The sequence below is a fragment of the Telmatherina bonti genome (assembly GCF_933228915.1).
Source record: "Telmatherina bonti genome assembly, chromosome: 20".
Classification (NCBI taxonomy): domain Eukaryota; kingdom Metazoa; phylum Chordata; class Actinopteri; order Atheriniformes; family Telmatherinidae; genus Telmatherina; species Telmatherina bonti.
Genome location: NC_136618.1, coordinates 11,785,670 through 11,810,485, shown reverse-complemented (window position 1 = coordinate 11,810,485; position 24,816 = coordinate 11,785,670). Strand labels below are relative to the sequence as shown.

The window sequence follows — 24,816 nt, the reverse complement described above, 5'->3', positions numbered from 1 at the left end:
AAAATTAGCAGGTGTATCATAAATGATATGCAAGGTCCCCTAACCATCTGAAAATAGCAATATGCAAACGGGGAGCATTAATTTCTCAGAATGTGCACAAATGATACTCCAAACAAACAAACATGCAAACCAACCATGATAGTCAAGTATACTAAAATATGCCTTTGTCACAAATGACCACAGAGAAAAAAAAAATCATATAAGTGCTTGTTAGTCATGACAACAAGAGCATGCAGGTATTATTTATTATTATTATTATTATTACTATTATCTGGAATTATTTAATAATAATAATTTCATATTGGCTTACTACATCTAAAATCTATATTTAGATGCAATATTTAGACAATTAAGACCAAGATTCATTCCACTGTGAAAATGGGATGCATTGCAGTCGATAATTAAGTCAATAATGTAATAACTTGCTGATAAATTAATACATTTATTGTGTTTTTAGCTCATTATTGTTTTATTGTAATAAATCATTGTTTAAAACGTTTTTATATTAAATTAGTAAAACAAAACTAATTTTTTTTTTTTTTAAATCCCAATTTTTTAAATTCTTGTCTTATTCATAAAATAAAAATAAATAAATTAGCAATATGTATGCAGGTTTATTGTTTCTCTACTAATGCATTTAAAACAATAACACAGGACTTGATGATTTAAGTCTCTATTTTAAAGCTTCTGTCCCTGCTGTTTTCTAAAGAAGCAAATATTTTTGCTTTTTCTTTTTTTTTCTTTCATAAAACTTGGAGTATCACACTGTTAGAGAGTGTGAGGAGCTAATTTTGTTATTTTTAATGTCCAAGGACTTTTTCAAAATATAAGTTGTTATCACAGAAAGCAAAAACTAAATGTTCATGGATCTGTTGGAGAGTAATTATAAACCTGCAGGACTGCAGCCTTAATGGAACCAGTTGAACAGACCTGCTGTAGGCCATTAAGAGCTCTATGTGTCTGCAGACATATGTTGTTCACAAAAAGTAGGAATATTTAGCTTTTGTATGTTAGATTTATCCTAAACTGCACTTCTTTATCCAGGATTTTGTGCTTTGACTGGAATTATATTAAGAATGACTTTTACATGGGTTGAATTTGCAGAAATGTGTCATTTCATTAGAAAATACTAATAAATATACCACACATCGTTTCAATTTTTTATTCATTCATTCATTGCACTGTAAGGAAATCTTTTGAAAGCACCAGATAATCTCATTGGCATTCATTGGTCCAACATGATCGTACAGTTTAATCACAAACATCACACAGGTGGCTGGATGAGAAATGCATTATCTTTGGCCCAAATGGAAATCTGCTGCGATGTTCTGAGGAGTTTATGGATTTCTGATAAAAAAAGGCATGATGGCCCATTTCAAGCTTCATTTAAAATAAAGGGAAGTTCGTATTAAAATTTTCTATTTAAAAACTTTTAACAGGTAAAAATGTTTCCACTGTTTGTAGTTCTGTCAGAACTAAATAGAATTTAAAAAAATGCTTTGGGCTTCAGCCTGTAAACATTTGCAGCTTGGACACTCAACTGTTACATTTCTCAAAGACTCTACAAGGCCGCGCTAATTTCACCCAGCAGCTCACAGGAAGGTGTGTAGATGGAAGCAAGGACAGAATCCTAACCTTTGTTTTAAGAGTCAAACCTGCTTTCTACAACTAACTCAGCACCAGTTGCTCAAGTGATGCAGAACGAGTGTGACGTAGTGTCCAAAAAAGTAGCGGTTGCGTTGTCGATTGTCTCCTAACAGATAGATCCCTGTGCAGGGAAAGGCAGAGCTCACTGACTGCGTTTTCATGCACAAAGTTCTCTACAGCCACCGAAGGCTTTAATAAATACGCCTGCTTGTTTTGACTGAAAAGCAAAAGGAAGCAGGATGTTTCTGCACCACGGAGGCCTGGGAGTCCTACATGATATCTAGATGTTCTAAACTCCAGAGCTTATTTTTGCATGTTTTGTCTCTTTTTTTTAAGCTAACTTGCTGCAGACTTCTCTGTGCATGTAAAAGCAATCAGTGGCTCTGATTCCTCCCTGATGACCGGTTTCATCAGAGCCTCCCCTTCCTGCTCTGCATCAGCTTTCTGTCTGCAGGTTTTTAACCGTGCACTCTGTCCTCCAGCGCCTTCAGCTCAGCCTCCACCTGAGCTGGTAGATCAGATCCGACTTGCTGAGTGAAGTAGGCTCTCAGCTCTTTGGTCTCCCGTTGCCAGAAAGGCTTGGGCACGTCGAACAGGGCGCCCATATCCACTTTGCTGCCAAGACCTTTGGTGTTGATGGCGCCATCTACTGGCACCCAGCCAATGATGCTCTTCTTGGCCGCCTCGTCTTCCCTCTCCCTGCTGCAGCGTTTGAAGATCCACTCCAGCACGCGGGCGTTTTCTCCAAACCCGGGCCAGAGGAAGGCGCCGGTTGCTGGGTCTTTTCTGAACCAGTTGACGTGGAAGATCTTGGGCAGGTGTGTGCGAGCTTTTCTGCTCTGCATGCTCAGCCAGTGAGCGAGGTAGTCTCCGAAGTTGTAGCCGAAGAACGGCCGCATGGCGAAGGGGTCGTGCATGATCACCTTGCCTGGAGGAAAAATTTAATATTAAATCTGATAAAAGTCTTCGACAGACCGTCATCTTTATGGTCATCTTAAAACCGCTTGTTTACCAGAAGCCCTGTGTGAATTTGTACCTTTATGCTCAGCGGCTGCTGTGGCCTCAGACCTCATCGCAGCGCCAACAAACACTCCATGTTGCCAGTTGAAAGACTCGTAGACCAGAGGGACTCCTGAAAACATGAGATTACATTACTGCTCTCCATTGTAGTTGTTCACATAAGTGAAGTACAATGTTTTTTTCCTGTGATGACATGTAGTTAAAGTCCCAAACTTGGGATTTATGGTGAGACTTTTTCACCCAGAACTGAGACCTGAATCTCATCCAGAATCTGTGGAGGAAACTAAAGATGGGAGCGATGGGAAAGAAAGCTTTCTGACCACAAGAATTCTGAAATTGTTACAAAGCAAAGTCCTTCAACATTCAAATGAGGATGTACAAAAGTTGCTTAGCAATTACAAAAACAATGTGTTTGCTGTGCTGGAAAATAAAGGGTTTTCCTTGACTTTTGTGAGAAAAAGGTATGACGACTTTCAGATCTGACATTTTTTGTTAAAATGTAAGAAAAAAAACCACTTTTTATGATTGTTTGTGATACATATTTGTCCTGTTCTGCCAGGTAGAAGCAACTGGTCAAATAAAACATATGTGGTATCTGATGATCATGTAGTTCTCAAAGTAAAACATAAACAAAAATCTTTGTCTCCACTTCTGATATTAATATTAATCAAACAAAGTTTGAGAAACAGTTTGTTTCAACTAAAATACCTTCTGGCCTCCTTCCTCCGAAGATGATGGCGTCGATGGGAACACCCTCTTCACTCTCCCACTGGGGATCAATGATGGGACACTGAGCTGCCGGGGCGCAGAAGCGGGAGTTGGGGTGGGCGCAGGGTGTGGAGCTTCCTGTGACAAACAGGCAACAGCTTCCTTTTCAATCTGTTCATCACATAAGATAACTTGGGAGGAAACTGTTCGACGTTTAGCTCATTCTATTGTAATAAATCAAATAATTTACTAAACCACTGTATTTGTCTTTAACTCTTAAAAAAACACTTTTTTTTCCCTGTTGGGTTCAAATTTACTAATTTTTTGCTGTATATTCCTTTTTTTTTTTTTTAAACAAATTTGATCAATTTATTTTTACATTTATGTCAACATTTGCGATGTTTTCATTGCTTTTTAATGTCCAGCACTTCATCCAACAGGCACATTTTTGTCATTCTGGGCTATACATTCATTTGACTTGACTTGAATGAGCATGAAAAAATGGAAAACAGATACATGGAATCAGTAAGAATCAGATCTGCGTAGAGATGAGTTACTAGATATGTTCATATGAAAAACTGTCCCGGATGATGTTACCTGCTTTCCATGTTTTGCCGTGCCAGTCTGTTAGTGTGACGCCAGCAGGCGGTGGGTCGAGCCCCTCCCACCACACTCCTCCATCGCTGGTCTCGCCAACGTTGGTGAACACTGTGTTTTTGGATATAGTAGCCATGGCGTAGGGGTTGGTCTTGTCAGAGGTGCCCGGAGCCACGCCGAAGAAACCGTTTTCTGGGTTTATGGCCCTGAGTTTACCTACAGAGACAACAGACTGGACTCAGAGCACTGCATGCTTAGCTACAAAGCAGCTACGGCCTCTGCGCTCACCTTGACTGTCAAATTTCATCCACGCGATGTCGTCACCGACACATTCCACCTTCCAGCCGGGCAGAGACGGTTTCATCATGGCCAGGTTGGTTTTACCACAGGCGCTGGGAAAAGCTGCCGCTATGTACCGTTTCACCCCCTGGGGGTTGGTGATTCCCAGGATCTGAGGACGACGCTGTGTTTAGCCAAAATGGCCAATATAAGTATAAAAAAGGGCTGGTTTTCTGTCCTTACCAGCATGTGCTCTGCCAGCCAGCCCTCATCTTTGGCGATGCGGGAGGCGATCCGCAAGGCAAAGCACTTCTTCCCCAGGAGAGAGTTTCCTCCATAGCCGCTACCAAAAGACAAGATCTGCCTGGTGTCCGGCAGGTGACATATGAGTACCTTGTCTGGGTTACAGGGCCATGAGTTGATCAAAGGAGCTGGAGACAAAAAACAAGGAGCATAAAGAGAAAAAGGAAAAGGAGCTTAACCTGTATTAAAAGTACGAGAGAGCAAGCACATCGCCTCATTCACATGGTTGGAATCTGCACCTTTAAGAGGTAAAGGTCGTCCTAAGGAGTGCTGACATCGGACAAACTCCACTCCTTCAGACAGTTTCTTCAGAACAGGGGTTCCCATCCGAGTCATGATCCCCATACTGGCCACAACGTACGGCGAGTCCGTCACCTGGAAGAAAAGCCAAATGTTTATCAGCTGTCAGCGGTGTGATAACCATAAAACCGGACAGAAACTAATTAATACAGACAATAAACCATTGCAGTAAATCCCACCAAGTCCCAACAGCTGACTATTGCAACACTGACTATTGCTATTGTTTTGTTGCACATTTTATTAAATACTTCAGGAACAAAAGTTGGTACCTGGACGCCATATTTACTCAGAGTGGAGCCTACAGGACCCATACTGAACGGTATCACATACATTGTCCGACCTGCAGAAGCAGAGACAAACACATTGTTTTCATCTTTTTAATAAATGTGGACCATGGGGTGGTGCATGCTGTAATATCAACTACAAATGTCACAATATCTTCTTTTTCAATGCCAGCGGCAGAAGAAAATAACATTTTCACAAGCTAATTCATGCTGTAACATATCAGAGAATCCAAGTTATATGATGCAATCTTGCAGCTACAGACATGCTGATGGCCTGCATCAAAGATGTGGGTGCAACATGGGTAAACTCGACTCTTTTGTTTGATTTTCCAAATTACAAGTCAAGTTATTCATTTGGCCTTTATGGGAAACTTGGTTTATAGACATATCTTCAAGGGAAAATATTACTGTATTAAACAATAAATTATTCACCCACATACAAACATGACTTCCAATAAAATCACAAAATAAAACAAAAAATAAAACGAAGAGTTCTTCAAATATGACCCTTAAATTAAAAAAAAAGGAGTAAAAACTTCACAGTATCGCAATATTTTCCTAACATTACTTCAGTCGAGGTTCAGAATCAGAGAATCAGAATAATTTGTCACTGAACCAGCATCCCAAAACAACAAAATCAGAGAAGTCTGAGTTGCATTGATAAATTGTTGACTGTGCACCAACTGGAGCAGATAAAAATAAGTTAAAAAAAATCACAAATAAGTTGCATTTTACCCAATATAAAAATGAATTTGGTATAAAGATGTCTGTTTTTGATTTGCAAATGAGAAAAAAATCTGGCTCGAGATGGATCTGCCAACTCAAGGTGCATCAGGAAGATGCACCTGGAAGAACATTTTCCACGTGACTGCAGCCGTTAGCAATGCGACCTCTGCTGCCATCTTGTGGCCTTTTATCGCCACTACACATCCTGGTTCAATTATTTCAATCAACATGAATGTCTCTGACTCAGTTTTCTTTTGTGCAGTATTTTAAAAAGATTTCTTCACTTTAAATCAAATTAAATAAACTTGTTGATGACTTAGGAAAAGGTCTGGAGGGGATCAATAACGTTTGCTTTAAGCTTGGGTTGGGTGATGCAACTGCAACATCAGTGATAGTTATCATTACAGGGGCAAAGTACCGCCCTGATCAAACACTCGTCAGAGGCTCTGAGTAGTTAGAGATGAAACAGATTTGCAACTTTTAATCAAACGGGGGAATGAAGCACAGCTTTTAAACATTTAAAATCACGTTTTCATCCACTTTTTTCATTTATTTGTATTTTTATTTTATACCTGTAAAGAGTTTTCTCTTGATTAGGCAAAACTGGACATGAAAAAGAAAAAAAAAAAAAAATTAAACTGAGTTAAAACAGCAGGATATCCTTCCCGTCCTTCAACAAACCTGCCATGCAGCCTGGAAAACGCTCCTGTCTGGCTTTCTGCCAATCAGACTCGCTCATCCAGCTGCCCAGCTGGCTCTTTGCCCCTCCAGCAGGGATAGGGATGGTGTCTCTTTGGTTCTTAGTTACAATCACAGTCTTACTCTCCACCCGCGCCACGTCCTTCGGGTCTGTACGTGCCAACCAACTGTCGGACACAGAACAAATGAGATCATGTGACAGCTGAAACTGCAGACAGGCTTGGTGCATCAGCGTTGAATAAAAAGAGCCTCACCAGTTCTCATATTTCAGAAGCCTCTTGACCATGCCATCCTTCTCCAGGCCTGCCAGGATGTTGGCTGTTTCGTCCGGCGACCCAGTCACCACATGGACATTGGCGGGCTTACACTCGTCCACCGCTCCTTTCACAAAGTCCGCCACCGCTGGCGGTAGTGAGGGGATGGAGGCCAAGGACCGAAGCCCAACACTCGCCCCAACACCACCATGCCTGAAAGAGAAAAACATGGTGAATTCGTCGGTGTTTACCAATGACTTCAGGAGTGAATTATGGGACCTAGTCTTCCTCTGCATTTGTTACTTAAGGTCTGAGCATTTCACCTCCTGGTTTTGATGTGGCAGATTTGTTTTCTTGGTTTTGTTTGTGTCTTTCTGGACAAAGGAACCCCACAAATACCAGATGCAGGAGACCAACTGGCCAGGATTTCGTGCTGGCGCTCATTTGCTATGCACTTTAACCAAACCTTAACCAAAGCAGTGGTGATAATGAGATGTCTTCCCTGCACAGAGAGAGGGACCAGCCTATTGTTTGCCAGCAGCATAATATTCACATACACGTGCCAGGAAGAGAGCTGTTGCTCTGTTTACTGGTAAAACACAAAGCTGTGTGTGCTTCCTGCCTGTCGCCAGCAATGGCCAAACAACTGAACATAGAGTCAAGGTTGTCCCTTTTATCCATATTGTTGGTCTGAATGTCAACAATTTGTCTTTTCAGGAAAGTTCAGATTCTTAATGATCATGTAAGAAACCACAAAAATATATCAACAAACAATTAAGTTATTTAACAGGCAATAAAAGTCACACCCTTGCATTGCGGCTTGTGTGCTGTTGAAGTTGAACTGCAGACACGTGGATTCCCCACTGTGTTATTGCATGCACATCACACACACACGCACTAATGCATGCAGATAAACACATAAATCTGGTCTGAGGGCGTGAGCTGTGGGCATTATGAGGCGTTTATAACGACATATTAGATAGGATGTGACTTAATGCGGGGGCAAAAAGCAGAACATCGGACAGTGTCAGAGTTCAAACTCTCTTTGAAACACTTACCTGCTCCTTAGACAGCTGTTTAACCATTGGTGTAAGAGCAATTAATCATCAACGAAGTGCAGTTTGTGCTGAAAATGCAAAGTGGCGTAGAAAGAAATTAGATCTTGCTTTTATTACCACCAAAGCTACTGGGCCTAACGAGTATGGCGATAGATGAGGGACAAATCTGTGAACATATTTTAAATTTTATCTCCACATTTAAAGCTGTAATAATAAGAATAGAATAGATTCATTCTGTAAATCTGAAAAAAAAAAAACCCACAAAGCATGAGCAAATTAACTAGTATTGCTTGACTTGTAAAATTTACTTGTCTGTAAAACTCTGTAATTGAAGTGTGTAAATGCTACTCTGAAGATGATTTGATCTGTTTTGCAGCGTTTTATTGTTTTATTGTCTTGTTTTATATGTGTAGACTGCAACAGCCTGTGTTCTTGGCCAGGTCTGCCTCAAAAAAGACAGTAGTCACAAATGACTTCCTGGTTACATAAGGGTAATAAATAAAGACATTTCAGACTTGTAAAATTAACTTGTATTTCCTGTTTTAGTTTAAAATTTCCAAGGTATTTCATGCTTTATGTAAGCACAGATATGGACCATTTCGTCCATCTTCTGTCATTTACATGTGTTGTTGAGGCTCTTGCAGACTCTACGCAAACAGAGTAGAACCATGTGAAACCGTGGGGGCAGTGGCGACCAGAATAGCTGATGTGAAACCCACGAAAGCAACAAAGAAGAAGAACCTGCTACGTGTTTAATGGCCGCACAAACCATCCAACATCTTTATATGTTTCTATCAGAGAATTGACATGATTATTATCTCGTCCACTGTTGACTAAAACTAATATGCTCACAATGAAAGCGCTGAAATCAGGTTTAATAGTTTTTGCCTTCACAGTGTAACTTTAATGGCTCAACTTTGGCTTTGTCACCTAAAACATGACGGAGATGTAAACAAATCCTTGTAATAGATGCTGAAAGACTTTACATGAGGAGGAAACCCCAAATGTCCCAGGAATAAGCTTCTACAAACCATGAATATCTGAAGGAAACCTGGCAGAAATCCACCTAAAACATCAAATAATTACTTTTAGTTTAAAAAATATTACTGCTTTTGTTTCTTTCCTCTCTCTCTTCCTACAGCTGAGGTTTTAAACTACTAATCTGAGATATAATCATTCATTTAACTGTGCAGATCAATGGTACATCAATGGAGGGAAACTGAAAAGACTATAACACCGGCCCGTCACACTGACCCTTGCCCCAGAAACCTAGAATAAAGATGCTTTGTCTGTTCTGTGATGCTAGATGGACCAGTGTCTTCAGTCAGCCCTGTAGCTGCTTTCAACATACACAGTAAATCAATTACGCTCCTTAAAATCCACCCTGCCGTGCTGCTAATTAAAATAACCAGCAGGATGGTGCAGAATATTATCCTCAGTGTGACTGGGATTAAGACAGGAGATGGTCTGGATTGAATTTCAGAGCTCTGTGATGGTTAATTTTCCTCTCTGGAGCTCTGACTGCAGCTCGTTTGAGACTGAGGCTGAAGGAAGTCGCATCTTTTCGGAGCAGACTCTGATAACCTTTGCTCCGTATTTTCCCATCCTCTTGAAATTTTATGTCTCTCCTTCCCGTTTCCCATGCCTGAGGAATTCAGAAAGCAAGCTTTTTGACCACTTTTGCTAGACTTTTGTAGAGACAGCCAAGAGAATGACACAATCCAGTGGTTGTGTCTGGCTTCGAGCTGAAAACACACCTCCAAGGCAACAATCCAATCCTCACACACAACGGGCCGACACGCCGACACTCCCCCTTCAACACCCTGACAGATCCAAGTTAATTGTCCTCCAAGGGGAAGGGTGTACTCGAGCAGGAGGGAACATGCACACGTGCTGCACCACATTAGCCTTCCTCCTGGTGTGGTGAGTACTCAGGAAAAACACACAGATCACACTCCAGGACATTCAGTCACCACTCCTGCCATTAACAGCCCATCAGGCAGAAAAGCCAACAATATACACGGGAATATGGGTGCTGACACACATGCTCAAACACGGTGTCACTCTTTTTACATGCGTTTGCAATGATACAAATTAAAGCACACAAAGAAGTCAGCTGAGAGCTCACTCTGGCTCCAGGCTTCCTGTGTGATGTGGCCTCATCTGAAAGCCTTCAAGGGATGCAGAAAGATATTTTAAACACACAAAACTACGATAATGTGTCATTTGACTTATAAAGACAAAGAGAGAAATAGTTTTCCTTCGAGACATTTGAGGGGCTGGTGTGATGTGTGCCACTGAAATCCAGTCTGACAAGTTTCTGCTTGCAGTGAACAAAGTCATTGATAGAAAAGACACACTTTCAAGTTCAAAAATTACACTAATAACTTGTAAATAGTTTAAAATAAATAAAGAAAACAAGCGATGAGGCATGTTTTTTAACTTTAGCAGGCTACTTTTTATTTATTGTTCATGCACAGCTACATAATTCTGCATTTTAAATGATTTTTTTCTGCTGTAAAAGTTAAATGATAAAATCTTTTAGTTAAAAGATAAATGCAGTGATAAGTGTACAGTACAGTCTGTCCTCACACCAAATTAATCAAATAAATAAATAAACAAACAGGAGTAAAAGATAAACACTCACCTTCGTATAACTCCTAACAAAAGGCACGACATCTTTAGAGCTAAACTTCAATTATTAATAAAAAATTAAGGGTTTAAAAAGACACATGTAAGTTATATGTGGAGGGGGGAAAAAAAGAGATCGACAGTTAGAGCTCTTCACAGCTCATATCTGAGGAGACCTTGCACTTTGCTCTGAGTGTACATTAGCAGAAGAAAAAAAAAAAACACTTTGGTGAGTAGTTAACTGGATGCAGCCCTGCCCCTGCCTCTAACCCACGTCCACAGTGGACAGAAAACTCCGCGAAGTCGCGCGGCTGCTCGCCGCTTTTTAAGGCAAAGTTCAAACCCCGATTCCCGGTTCGGCTCGGAGGAGAAGCAGCGAGAAGAGGCGGCGCTTCTTCAACATTTACATATCCTGTTGTTTACTTTTTCCACAGGTCGTGTCCACTGTGAGGTGCCATTTCTGGGCTCGTGCCCGCTGGCTGTTCGTGCTGTTCGTGCGCGAGATGATGCAAGTCTCAGAAGTTCCACTGCTGCTGAACCGAGCATACCGGAAGTACCAGCCAAAGCACGGAAACTAAAGATTCACACCAGAAACAAACAGTACACACAAAGAACATTTTGTTACAAGATTGTGGCAAACCGATTTTACACGTTTCTAAATAAATACAAAAAAGTTTGTAAAATCATATCCATTGAGACTCGACCAGGGCCGGATTAAAAGTGCACAGGTCCCTGGACCAAGAGTTTTCCAGGGGCCCCCTTCCCCATTGTAACCATAGACTGTATAGAAAGATGGACGTAGCCTCCGTGACGTCAACCATAGGTTTCTGAAGAGCTGAATTGAAGCTCGGTGAGCGGTTCCTACTATCGCCATCTTGGCAGAGGCATGCACGTCATCTGGCCTGGGAGATAAAAATATGGGCAAAGAGGTGGAACTGAGAGGGGGGCTGTGAGTGTCATGGTGGATGATTGACATCAAGCGAACTCCGAGCTTTCTGTAGCTAAAAGCTAACCCAGAGATAACAGGAGCTAACCAGCTAACGGGCTAAAGCTAAGTCATGTTAATTGGCTAAAAACCGCGGTTGTTCTACATTCTTCTTACTTGAAGTGAGAGATTGGTACCTGTCAATCAAAAGGACACGCCCCTAAATATGCCGAACTTCGAGATGAAATTACTTTTAAATGGGCGAGTTAGAAAAAAATTCACTCCCCCCACAGTTGTCATGAAGGTGAACCTGACCTATTAACTGCAAATTGATTTTTGAAACAGGCTGTAGACATGTTTATTTCTTCCATAAAGTTGGTCTTTTTAACATGGGAGTCTATGGGGGATTTGCCCTGTTTTGCAGCCCCTAGTGGATGAAGGGGGAACTGCAGTTTTAGGCTTCCCTTTTACCCGCCGAAGGCGCCATCTATCTTTCTGATACGACTATGACTGCAGCATTGTGAAAATTGTGAATGATACTCTGTGAAATGATTTTTTAAACTTCTCTCAGCCAATGGAACCAATAGCAATACACTACTGGTCGTGGTGTAACTATCTGGCTTTTTTGTACATTTTGTTTCATGTCCAAACTGCTAGTGTTTGCCCTACTTGGGCCCCAAGTGGGCGTGGGCCCCTGGGCCTGTGCCCATAGTTCCCATTGGATAATCCAGCCTTGGACTCTACACATCCCAAATTTAATATCTAATATATTTAGCAGCACAATCCCTTTTGCGTAACACATTACTTGAAATTGCTCATATGTTGACATGAAGTTGCATTTACTAAAAAAAGACAACAGAAGTTAATTTTCATCTTTTTCTTTCAGTATGTATTGAAGGCCTATAAATTAGTTTAAGTAAGCTTAGTTGAAACCAGTTGATTAAATTGCTAGTCTTAAAGCTATTCTAAATGGTAGTTAGACTTAATAATAGGCTATTATTTGGCAAATGATTGATAACTAAATTGTTGCAGATATATTAAAGTTGGAACAGAGTAGCCTACATAGAATATATATGAGAAAAGTCTGTTTTGTTTTCTAGAGATAAATAATAAATAATCTAATAGCTAGTCTGAGTAGCCTAATTAGCTAGTAAATGATTGCTAGTTTTAGTTATATTTAGCCAGTAATAAATAGCTAATAATATTCATCCCGCCAGCCACCCAAAAGTTGAATAATAGCTAACATCAATATTGAGATAGAACACTTTTAAATTTCACATGAGCAACTTCTATATGTCTAATAAATATGTCATTATAGCTTATAATTAGCTGTGGCTTAAAATCACTTTAAAGCTAGGCTAATCATTTAGCTACAGGTAACTGTTTAGCTATCCCATATGAACTTTTGGCTAAATAATTGTCAGTAACCAACTTTTATCGAAATTAACTATGTTTAAATATGATGGAGCCCTTAGAGGTAAATAGCATTTGTGGCATCTATTGTCCTTTGCATGTATATTGTATATGCTAATAGTCTTAAAAAAAAAAATTCACTTTAAATCAATCAGTGTGCTTGTTCTGTGGATTTTCCATAATTTTCCATTGCTGTAGATCCAGTTAATTAAAAGGCAAGAGGAGTATTTAATTACAATAATTTTACAACACACTTAACTTTTTTCTATTCCACATGCTTATTCCTTTTGCTTTCAGTTGATATGTGTGTTAATGTGAGTGAAAAAGACTGTGACCTTCTATTCTCTTTTGACTGTTTTGGAAGGTGGGGCAGCTTCATTTTTATGATCTGTTGCAAATATGACTGGTTGCATCATCAAAAGTGTACAAACTAGAACGTGTTCAAGGCTGGGAAAATCTGACTGTTCCTAGTGTAACTTTTAAGTTTAGTTTAACTTCCAATCCTCACATTTCATGGTCTTTAGGCATTAGGACCTAACAGTCTTGACACCTAAGGTACTCGAAGTAAGTATAGCTGAAATCACTGCTTAGATGTGTCTTTAAACTGCTTGATTTTGTCAGATGATAGTGCAGATTTCCAACCATGATTTTATCTGTTTGAATCTTAATGAGCTGCTGTTTAATCCCAATTTTGATTCATCTCGTTGTTTGACCAAAATTAATTTATAAAGCATTTTTATCTCAAATTCAGCCGTATTGACACATGCTTACTTTTTATTCTTTTGGTTGTCTTCAGGAAATAACTTGTATGATGCTCCTAGAACCATTTGAACTCAGTTGAGCATGAACATGCAGAAGATATTTAAGTTTCAACTCAACATTTGTTGCAATTATCACTTTCATATTTCATATTGATGTCATACGAGTCTAATAGTATTAACTTTCACTAAAGACCCAGCCGAAACCTGGGATTTTACTTTAGTGTTACACATCTATCAAGTTTCCTGTTTATGTTTCCGTCTGTGTGTTCAGGGGAGGCATAGTTTCACACACATAGCTTGAAGACAGGGAGGAAAGTCATAGGCTAGGGGCTGGTTTGTAGAGTACACTCTAGATTGTAGATAAAGAGAGATACAACAGTCCAATATGTCTGGTTAAACTTCACCCTCATTCCTCATGGTCACTGATAGGATCTGCAGAGTCAGCAGCCATTGCAAGAGACTCTTGCAGCACATGGTAACACATGGCCACAGAATGAATGCATGCATGCATCAACAGCTGCAGTCTCTGGTTATGAAAGGAAACATTTAGAAATACAGGGGTTAAAAATAAGTGAAATGTTTCCTATAAAATATTAATCTGTGTGCGTGATGCATGAGAACTTTGAGTTTGGTTTTTAAGTATTATTTGGGGCCATGATGAGTAAGAAAAGTAAAGCAGTTCAAAGGCAGTGAAGAGAGCACACCATCATGTGATTTTAGGACTCACACAGGGAGTGCTTCATGTCCACTTTGTTTTCTTCAGCATCGCGGGATCTTTGTCTAATAAACAGATATTTTTTCATTTGGATTAAAGTTGGGCTGCAATGAAATGAACTGATTTTAAATGCACCTGTGAAAGCGCCTGGAGATGATTTTGTCATGAATTCTTCTGTTTTGATACATAAGTAACAACAGAATAACCTCAAGGATGAGCTTGAAAAGGATTTCACTGTTATAAATTTGCTACATACTAAAGATGTTTGTCGTTTGTTTAAATCTGACGTCATTTATAGACAAGCTGAAAGGGGTCTATTGTAACCCTCCACTGTGGAGTCAAACAGGCTTTGGTCAACAAATCAATTGCCCTCCTGTTTTTGTGTACTAGGATAAGGACCGTTGACCAATTTAATGACCTAGTTAGACTGAGCTGTGCACCTAAACCTACTGACTTCTTTCCTCCATGATGGTAAGCGGTGGTGGAGTAACTCAAGGAAAAGGCCTTGACTGCAGCAAAGCACTGAATCAAAGAAACAAAAATCATTAGCTGAACATTTTACACTCTGAAGCACAAAGGAACCTCTGTACGTTCCCCTGGGAAGGTGTTTCATGCCCAGTTTTAGTACAAGTAGAACACAAACGTGTCTTTTTTTACTTTAATTTCCACACAATACTTTTTGTATTGAATCCTAGCTTCTCTGCACTCCACAGCATCTTCATTTCAGAGTATTTTCAGCTGTCAGAGTGCATCACAAATAGTTTTAAAAACGAGAGACAGTTGTCAAATATCATAATAATTCATTGAATTCTGGAGGATCTTAACGTATTATGGTGACAAAAAGCTTAATTTCTTCATAAATTAAAACCACGTCTGAGGAGAAAATATTTTGTTTTTACAGCCTGGAGGCTGCTGCCCCTCACTTTCTATTCTATTCTATTCTATTCTATTCTACAAGCATTAAGCAGAAGCTTTTATCCAAAGCGACTTACATATGAGTGAGAACAACACAAGCATGAAATCAAACAGTAGAGGACATCGTAGGAAGGTGCTGGTGGACTAAGTTCAGTCCTGAGAAAAACACCCTAAAAGACGGGGAAAAATTTAAAAAGTGCATAACAACATGTGTTTTTTGTGTGTATTGTGTACAATGACAATACATATAAATTACGTTTTCTAGAAGCAATATAATAAGAGAAACGGGTCATTTAAAAAAAAAAAAAAAGAAATCTGAGCATCCTGATGGCCACAGAGAAATGTTAAAACTGACATGCCCAGATTTGTGACACATGCTGCAGCAACTTGCAAATATTTTAGACACGTTTTGTGACTGAGAGAAAAATTTTGTCTTTGTGAGAGAACTTTTATTTCTTTGTCTGTGTCTTGTGTATGTTTAGAGTATCAGTTTATATGTCAGGGACAATATGTAAAACATTATCAAAAGATGACTTACACCAGATTTAGCATTAGCTAGTTTCCATCTGCAGTCCCTGGGCAGGTGAAGTCATAAAAAATGTAACGTAAGGGAAAGTACTTTGCATTGCTCTGTGCATGAAAAGCACTTTAGAGATAAAATTTGATTAATGTGTTTTATGAAGCAAACTGTTCCAAACAAATGGCCCCTTTTGTATGTTTTGTTTTGTTTTCAGTCTGTGCTGAAGAGAAAATGCATTTAAAAAGAAAAACCAATGTTTAAACTTCTCACAAGGTTACATTTATCTGATAACTCTAATAAAAGAAAAGTATTTCTATATGAGAGCCACGTACACAGCAGGGACTCTATGAGGATCCTGCTGTCTAAAATATGATGAGCAACTTAAGGCTTACGTCCAAGTCTCGTGCATTTAACTGAAAACACTGATATGCTTTCTGTGTGACTAAATGAAGAACATTAAGATGCAGGTTTATCAGGCCACGTGCAGTTCAGAGGAAACCACACACTGTATCATCCCGTGTCGAAGTGTCAGTTTAATGGAACGCAGAGAATGAACTTATTGTCTGCGTTCCACTAAACTGATAAACGTGTAACTGTAGATATATTCAGAAGATTAAACTCTTCAAAAACCCTAAAATGATGTCTCTTCCTCCCCCTTCTTCATCTTTGTTTGCCCTACTTTCTGTTCAGATGCCTAAACTTTATCCAGAGTATTTCTCAACAGACCCATCGAGTTCAGAAACTGCCCGCAGGTTTTTGTATCACTCTTCCAATCAAATTAAAGAGTCAATAACAAATAGTGTTTCCTGTGTCAACAAGTGCAGCCTTTGCACTTTGGATTAAACCCTGAATGTTGCATCATGCCTGAATGTTAAAGGTGCTGTGTAAACAACTTGCTTTAACACCACTGACTTACAAAGTAAAGTACATCTATGTTTTATTTCAGTATTTATGCTGTTTTTATTGAACCAGATTAATCTATTAATAACTGGAACATAGCCATATGATTTCTTTAATTTCTCATGAAAGTGATTCAGTCAAACATACCTTCTGTCCACTTTGGTCTTTTATTTGTTTTTCACTACAAACTGACCGGGTCAACCCCCATCTGTCAACACACGTCCTGGTGAAAAAGCCCCCATAGGACAGCAGAACTACTCAAAACTCTGCACTGGACCTGATATCTGCACTCTGCCTGACAGAATTAGCACTTTATTTTTATGTTCTTATATGTTCTTAGCCTTGTTTCTATTCTATGCATATACAATAAACAAAAAAGGAAATAGTTTAATCTAGATTTAAAGCCATCACAAAATAAACAAGATTGATATCTGTATGTTTACTAAGCATTGTCTGTTACCTTTGCACCACTCTGAACAACAGCAACACCCAGTGGATATTCTTTGAATGGCATTACATATATATATATTTTTTATAACAATTATGTTTCTGTTTAAAATGTATAATATAGGTACAAACATATGAATTAAATTAGGAGGTATAGAAAGTTAAATGAATTAATAATATAAAATAAAAATTATCATCTGAATTCAATCAATGATAGTGTTTTTCTCTATGCTGCCAGTTCCATAGGCACTGATCGAGCTTAATTCTATCTGATGCACAAGCAAATAAACTAATTGGTAACAAACTTTGTAGCCATTCTCCACTTTGGTCCATCAAATTTTTCATCCATGTTTTTAAAACAAAATCTTATATTTTGAATCAACTTTTTCACTAGTCTTTGTCCATGTTAAAGGACCTTTGGCCAACAGAAGAAATCATCAACCCTTTCACCTGCACATGCTCCTGGGGAAGAAACTTTGTTTACAAAGAGTTTCTGAAAGCGTTGATGTATGATGTAGGTGTTGAACCCCCGTCCATCTTTACTTTCTGAGAGGCTCTCCCTCTGTCAAGTGCTCTTTTCATAGCTAATTTGTTGTTTTTTGTTTGCATATTGTTGAACCACTGTCCATCTTTATTTCTGGCAGAACTTATCACTTTCAGGTGCTCTTTTTCTACCATGTAAAAAAATACTTGGAACCAGTTAACTTTTAGTTGCTGCATGTTCCTCGGGCTTCTTGTTGTTGTTTCTGATGGGACTTTATAAGCATCACTTTGTCACTTTCTTAACCACTTATTTTCAACTTACTCTTAGAGGTGTTTCTGCTGTCATCCCCTGAATGAGATAGTTTTGTTTTTTTTCACGGAATGGTTCATACTATTTTATTTTATTTTATTTTATGAGAAAAACATTGGTTTATTTGATCTGCAGAGCATCACATTCTCCCTTTTGTAACATTCTCCTCCCCCTTTTTTTTTTATTTCCTATTTTCAATTTGGTTTGCAAGATTTGGATTACATAACCATTTGTCAAAAAAAAAAAAAAAAACTGAACTGAACTGAATTAAAGCAACAAAAAACGATGAGTTGTTTGTCTTTCATTGGGTGCCTCTGTTATCTTTTCATCTCAAGAGCAATTATTCCAGGGAATGAGACGCAGATGGACAAACTACAATTCCCACAATGCAACGCGGCAAATGGGAAAGTACGGAGCTCCCAGAGAATAAAGCACACTTTCATTTTCGCTTTTTCTGCTGAGTAACTGTGACTTTTTTCCGTGTTCTGCACGGCGTCGAGTTACAAAGTTTAAAGGGTTCATTTATCTTTTCTGCCCTCGTTTTCTAGGAGCTAAGAGTCTTTTATAACTTTAATAAAATAACTTTCTGAATCAACATGGCTTCTTTGGATATTCGCCTCGAATCTAAGAAACAGGTGAGCGAAAATGTCTCTTAGCATAAAATGTTAAATAGCAAGCCCTTAGATTCAGTTTCCCTTCAGTTTCACGGCTTCTGATGCGAACAGGTGAGCTTGTGTTTGTTTTGATAAGCAGACAGACTGTAGGTGGAAAAGGTTAAATGAGGTGAAGTCTCCGTTTAGCTGCACGGCCTGCTGCGTTTACGGACACCAACTATGCTGTTCACATTTTCACAACGAAACAGGAAGTTTTTCAGTGACGTGTAATCTTTTCATTTCAGGTGGATGACTTCTGCCAAAAGCTCTCAAAGGAGGTAGCTATGTTATATTCTATTTTACTTTCTAGCTGCACCATGGATTTATATTTTGTTCAAAGTATAAACATGGTCTGTGTTGTATTTTTGTAACAGGCGGAGGAACTGGTTGCCAAATTTTTTCCTCAGAAGATTGAACAGCTGCAGATGCTGCTGAAGGTATTGGGCTCCGGGCTTAATGGGGTTTTAATCACAAATTATTAAATAAGAATTCCTGAAGAGTCTAAATTCCAGCTGTAAATCTCTAACTTTGTGTTCAGACATCTTTCAGTTGCGATGACCTGGCGTCCTTGAAGGCACCACTGGACATCCCAATTCCAGATCCAGCAAAGGAGGAGGAAAAACGGAAGAAAAAGGAGGAGGTAGGTTCAGGAATCCAGTTGTTAGAAATAAAAACAAGAAAGTTTACACGCAGAAGTCAAATTTCCTGACAATTTTTACAGGTTCCGAACTCTAAAAAATGATCAATCACTGAAAAGATCAGCACTCACATTTATAGGAATAAGTTTATCACAACCTCTCTTTGCATGTTACGGAGAATGAGTCATGCAAAATCATTATGTAGAACCACCTTCTGCAACAGTTACACCTGCAAGTCTCATACGTTTGTGTCTTTAGGTTAGATGCGCTCAGTTCGGATGGGCCTACTTGTGTATAACAATCTTTGATTCAGCCATTTCAGTACATTTAAACCCCCCCCCCCCCCCCCCCCCCCCCCCCCCCTGACTTCTGACTAGTTTTTAGTACCTGCTAATGAAACACATCCCCTTATCATGATTCTGTCACCGCCATGCTTCAGTATAGGTTTATGTAGGGTATAGAGATGTGCTAGGTTGCATCAGATACTGTACATTTTAGTCTTATCAAACCAGAGGACCTTTTTCTATTTGCTATTCAAGTCTCCTACACATCTTTTATACAAGGCAAGTTTATGCTTATAGACATTTTAGTAAAATTTAACGTTTAGTTAATTTTCTCTCCTTATTCTTCCATAAAGCTCAGATCTGTGAAACTTATATCTTATAGTGGCCCTATGGATAAAGAGAGAAGTCTCTTCAAATTAGAGACTCTTTCTATTCACATCCAAGCCTGATTCGTACTTCTCCACACCTTGTATCCCTGACCTGTTTGGAGCACTTTTTGCATAAATCTTCCTGATTAGTGGTATTTCAGATAACTGAGGCCTGATACCACAAGTCTAAAATATACTGTGATGCTTAAATTACAAGTTTAATTATTTATGTGATTCCTGATGGCATATTTGTTAGGAACAAGGATGGTTATTACAGACATGTGCACCACTTTTTAAGAATATCCTTTATTTTTATTTTACTGCACAAATATTTAATTAATTTATTGTTTGTTTGTTTTTTCTCAAATATTTGCAACATAAAATATCCACATAAGTTCATTTTAAACTGGAGGCTGAAAAGAAGAAGAAGAAAAACAGGGTGTGAATACATTTTTAAGCTGCTACAACTCATATTAAACGTGTTTTATTCTGTGGTAAGTAGTTGGATAGAGTTATATTACATAACGTGAATATCACCACTCTCATAACAGATTTCTTTATTTTTCCTCTAACCCTTGAATTTCTTTAGGAATGCTGAATAGAGCCTCTCCACTGGGGTCCTCGGCTCATGGTTTATCTTTAGTCTTTTATTATATGAAGGCACGGTGGTGAAAATGTGTTCTTGGTTACCATGGTAACCACTATTTGTAAGGGCTGTTTTACTGACTGAGTGGGCCTTGCATGTGGGGTGGTGTTTAAAAAATTTGAAGTGATCCTTAACAATCAATCAAGTAAAGTTTCTATGTGTTTGAAACGTCAGAAACCTGAACTCCCACACAGACCAAAGAATACTCAGACAATTTAGACAGAGGTTGTGTTTTTTGTGCGTGTGGGTGTAGTAGCCTGCATTAAAGTGCGCTGGCATATTGCATGCAGAGGAGAAAGAAAAAAAAAATGCATCATGAACTCCTTGAAAGTTAACAAGCAGCTAAATGAGTTTGATCTGATGCTTTCTGTTGCAGAAGGAGGCGAAGGAGGGTAAGAAAGACAAGGACAGCGATAAAGAGGACGAGGATTCAGGTAAATGGAAACACAAGTGCTTCATGGACAAAAGTTTTTATCTCCAGCTTTGGTGGCACTCTATTAGAGAATAGCCTTATCATATTGCGGTTGTTCTGTCTTTCAGGGCCTCCTTGTGGTCCCATCTGTAGCAACGAACGAGTGGAGAGTCTCCTTCGGGAGGTCAAACCTGAGATCCAGACGCTGAAGGAGAAGCTCAACACGGTCAGTAGATCCCTGCAATGTCACAACTTCTCTTTACGGTACAGAAATGAGAGAAAAGTCCCCCTTTATTTTAGATTTTATATATTTCATTAACATATTAAGTCACTTGCAGTTTAATTTGCTTTATAGGAGATATATTATCTATATATTATATGTTTTTATTTGAACAAGTTGACACAATTTCCAATTTGCGAGGCACAATATAAAAAATATTTACAGTAGATTTCACTCAAAAACTCTAACATTATAATTATTATTACTATTGTTGTTATGTGAGGGATCATACAGTCTAAAAGAGCATTTGTATTTATTTTCTAATATAAGTGAATGAGAAAACTTCTGACTAGAATTTGCATCTTGAACTTCCTGAGGACAGTGAATGCAGCATGATTTAACACTGAAGTTAAAGAGGAGCTCTGGACTGGGCACCAAATGATCAGCTGTGAAGTCCAGGGAGGATTTTGTTGTTGCTGCTATTTTTTTCTTTAAAAAAAAAAAAAAAAAAAAAAAAAAGTGTTTTTTTTTTGTTTCTTTCTTGTTTTTTTTTTTACATAATCATAACAGCATTGTTTAAAGGGCATTATTGAGAGTTTTCAAAGCGTGTCTGCTGCTGCTTTGTTAATAAATAGATGTTTTCCTGACAGGTGTCAATGTGGGTACAACTCCAGATTCCTAAAATTGAAGATGGGAACAACTTTGGAGTGGCTGTACAGGTTGGCAACAATAAAAACATTGTGTACTTAGTCTTATATATATTTATTGTATTGACTTTGACGTAGAAGTTAAAATATTTCAACCTGAATTTTGCCTTTTTGTCCGACAGGAGAAAGTATTTGAGCTGCTCACAAACACTCGCACCAAGATCGAGACATTCCAGACTCAGCTTTCAAAGTAAGAGCCCGCATCAGTGGAAAGAAATCCTGATGCTGATGAGACTTAACATCCATTTTTACTTTTCAGAATATGTTTAGAATAGTTTTAATACTCATATAAATCTGGTTCTGTAGGACAGGGATCCCCAATCCTGGTCCTCGAGGACCGGTGTCCTGCAGGTTTTCCAAGTGTCCCTGCTGCAACACACCTGATTCAAATCAGTGTGCATTTAGCAGACACGTGCAAAGCTTGTCTGAGTCTGAGTCAGGTGTGTTCCAGAAGGAACGCTTGGAAAACCTGCAGGACACCGGTCCTCGAGGACCAGGATTGGGGATCCCTGCTGTAGGACACAATAGAAAGATTGAACCAAGAGTTTTATAAAAAGGTGTTCATGAACAACCATGAAGCAAACTTAGGATGAAAAGCATGTCAGAAATAGCAGTGATCACTTGGTTAAAGGTTACTTAATCAGCTGGTTGTTCTCTTTAAATTAAAGCTCGCAGTGGTGAAACCAGTGAATTCTTTGTCTTTCAGCAGCATGTACTTATAAGAATGACATATGGGCTGTTATAAAGAATCTAGGCCGCAATAAAGTGAAAAACACAGTTTATATGAGTTTTTATGTCATTATCAAATATATAATACCAATATTTTTATTTATCAAACACAAGTTGCAATGACGCCTAAAATGCAAACTGACAGGAGCAGAAACGATGCAGGATTTGTCATGAAGGCTCTTATCCCAACTGTTGTCACTCATCCACATACTAGGAAGTCAGATTTTCTCTGATTTCATCTGCTTGGTTGTATAAAAGCTCATCTGAGATATCAGGGAGCGTATTTCTCTGATTCAAATCTTAAATCTTTGTTAGCTATCTGAGAAGAATCTCAGTCATCACATCTAATTTTCTCAATGTATCCGGTGCATTAACTTCCATCTGAAGACAGCATCTTGTACTTGACGTGCACAGTGGTCGACATAATGGTTTTGACCAGCACATCATTGTGACTGAATACCAGTAGTTGCAAATGGTGAATTGTTTCACCACAGCGGGTGTAAAGTTCTGGGTTAGCAGCAGCAGATGGGACACATTGGACAATAAACAATGAAATGAAAAATACTTTATTTGATACTTTATTTAATAAGCTTGAAGTACTGAAAATACTTTTCATGTATGAAAAAAGAAATTTCTTGTGTGAGTTATAGACATACATGTATCGTGCTCTTCGGACAAACAGATGTAGAATAAAAGTGAAAATATGACATTTATCTGCAGACCTTTACATCAGTATAGTCTGTAGGCCGTAGTCGTGGGAAAATCAAAACAAAAAAATCGAATATCTGGATTTTTTTGCTTCACAATTTTTAAATTATGAAGCAAAAAATTTGTGAAATTTTTTTTTTCAAACAAATAAAAATAACCCATTATTAAAAAATTTATTTTGATTGTTTTTATTTATCTTTTTACTTGTTCTTGGGTGTTATAACAGCAGAGTGATGGTCTGGCTACTGTGTTGTTTTTTCCTCATTTAAATCAAGAAAAACGACGAGCAAAAAAAGTTTTGTACATTGTTTTGTTTTTGGTTTTAGTCTACAAAAACCGAAGAATCGTGAGAATCCAACCGGCACGCAAAAAAATCGGAAACGGAATCGAATCGGGGTGAAAGCATGTCGTCACAGCCCTAGTAGTCCATGTTAAAATCTCAGCACATGAAAGTTCAATTCAGCTTTGAAATTATTTTAATGTCATATTCTGGCTCTGCTATTGGTCTAAAAGATGGTTACCCGCGTGGTTGACGACAGTCTCCTTAAATATTATTTTGTTTTTATAGGTATTACAGTGAAAGAGGCGACGCTGTGGCCAAGGCCTCCAAACAGCCTCATGTGGTCAGTATGTCACGTTGTTAGTCTTTATCTTTATCCCTGGAGTGTTTTAAGTCTCGCCTTAAAACTCACTTTTATTCCCTGGCTTTGAACACCGCGTGAGTTATGTAGTCCTCTCTGTCTTTTTTAAAAATTTTATGTTATTTGATTATTTATTGTGATTGATTCTATGCTAATTTGTATTTATTGCTATTTTAGTATAGTTTGTATTTTAGTATTGTAACGTTTTTCTATGATTGTGCAGCACTTTGGAAATCGTTTACATTTATAAAATGTGCTATATAAATAAAGCGGATTGGATTTATCTAAACTTTATTTTATGCACGTATGGTGAAATTATATAAACAGGAAACTGATTGTGTCTTGTATGTGTTTGCATCCGGTGTTCTCTGCTGCAGGGAGACTACAGGCAGCTGGTTCATGAGCTGGACCTGCATCAGTACTGCGAGCTCCGCCTTGTGGTTCTGGACATCCGTAACACATATGTAAGACATTTGCTGTCATGTGGAGGCTGTAAATTGCATGCATCACACCATCTGCTGCGTTTTGAATGGCATGTTAAATTTTCCAGCTGCGTCCAAGCAGCAGTTTGTTGGTTGAATGAAATCAGTTTCTACTTAAAAGCAAATTATGCTAATTGGTGAGCTTGGGTGAAATGATTAGCACTCCATCTCCTGTCCATTAATCGTTTGTGTGTTGCATGTTTCTGTCGTCCTTGCTGTTCGACACGATTACCTGCACCTGTCTGTCGTATTTGTCACAGTGTTGCTCACTGTGCCGGTTTCCCTCACCAGGCTGTGCTGTTCGACATCATTAACAAGAACTACGACAAGATTAAGAAGCCCAGAGGAGACGGGAAAGCTCTCATCTACTGAAACTGGAAACCAGAAGCTACAACTAGCGTAGTATGACACTGATCATGTAACCACACACCTG

General features: G+C 38.7%; 2 protein-coding genes across 3 annotated transcripts; one reads left to right on the top strand and one right to left on the bottom strand.

Annotated features, from left to right (window-relative positions):
• Positions 1–2,105: 2,105 nt before the first annotated feature.
• On the bottom strand, positions 2,106–6,870 carry pck2 (phosphoenolpyruvate carboxykinase 2 (mitochondrial); the record flags this gene model as incomplete). Its single annotated transcript, XM_079259603.1, has 10 exons — positions 6,818–6,870; positions 6,546–6,730; positions 5,124–5,194; positions 4,794–4,929; positions 4,495–4,682; positions 4,261–4,423; positions 3,973–4,188; positions 3,376–3,513; positions 2,684–2,779; positions 2,106–2,575 (listed from the first exon to the last, which is right to left on the bottom strand). The coding sequence occupies exons 1-10, from the start codon at positions 6,847–6,849 to the stop codon at positions 2,106–2,108; spliced, it is 1,695 nt and encodes a 564-aa protein (XP_079115729.1). The 5' UTR covers positions 6,850–6,870.
• Positions 6,871–18,309: 11,439 nt separating this feature from the next.
• psme1 (proteasome activator subunit 1) lies at positions 18,310–24,814 on the top strand. Of its 2 annotated transcripts, XM_079259803.1 has the most exons (11): positions 18,310–18,530; positions 18,794–18,826; positions 18,923–18,985; positions 19,087–19,188; positions 20,861–20,918; positions 21,025–21,122; positions 21,767–21,835; positions 21,946–22,013; positions 23,829–23,883; positions 24,279–24,365; positions 24,675–24,814. In XM_079259803.1, exons 1-11 carry the CDS (start codon positions 18,492–18,494, stop codon positions 24,753–24,755), a joined length of 753 nt encoding a protein of 250 aa, XP_079115929.1. In that variant the 5' UTR covers positions 18,310–18,491; the 3' UTR covers positions 24,756–24,814. The 2 variants fall into 2 exon arrangements, with proteins under 2 accessions (XP_079115929.1, XP_079115928.1); XM_079259802.1 differs by lacking the exon at positions 24,675–24,814 and having other exon boundaries at positions 24,279–24,531.
• Positions 24,815–24,816: the final 2 nt, after the last annotated feature.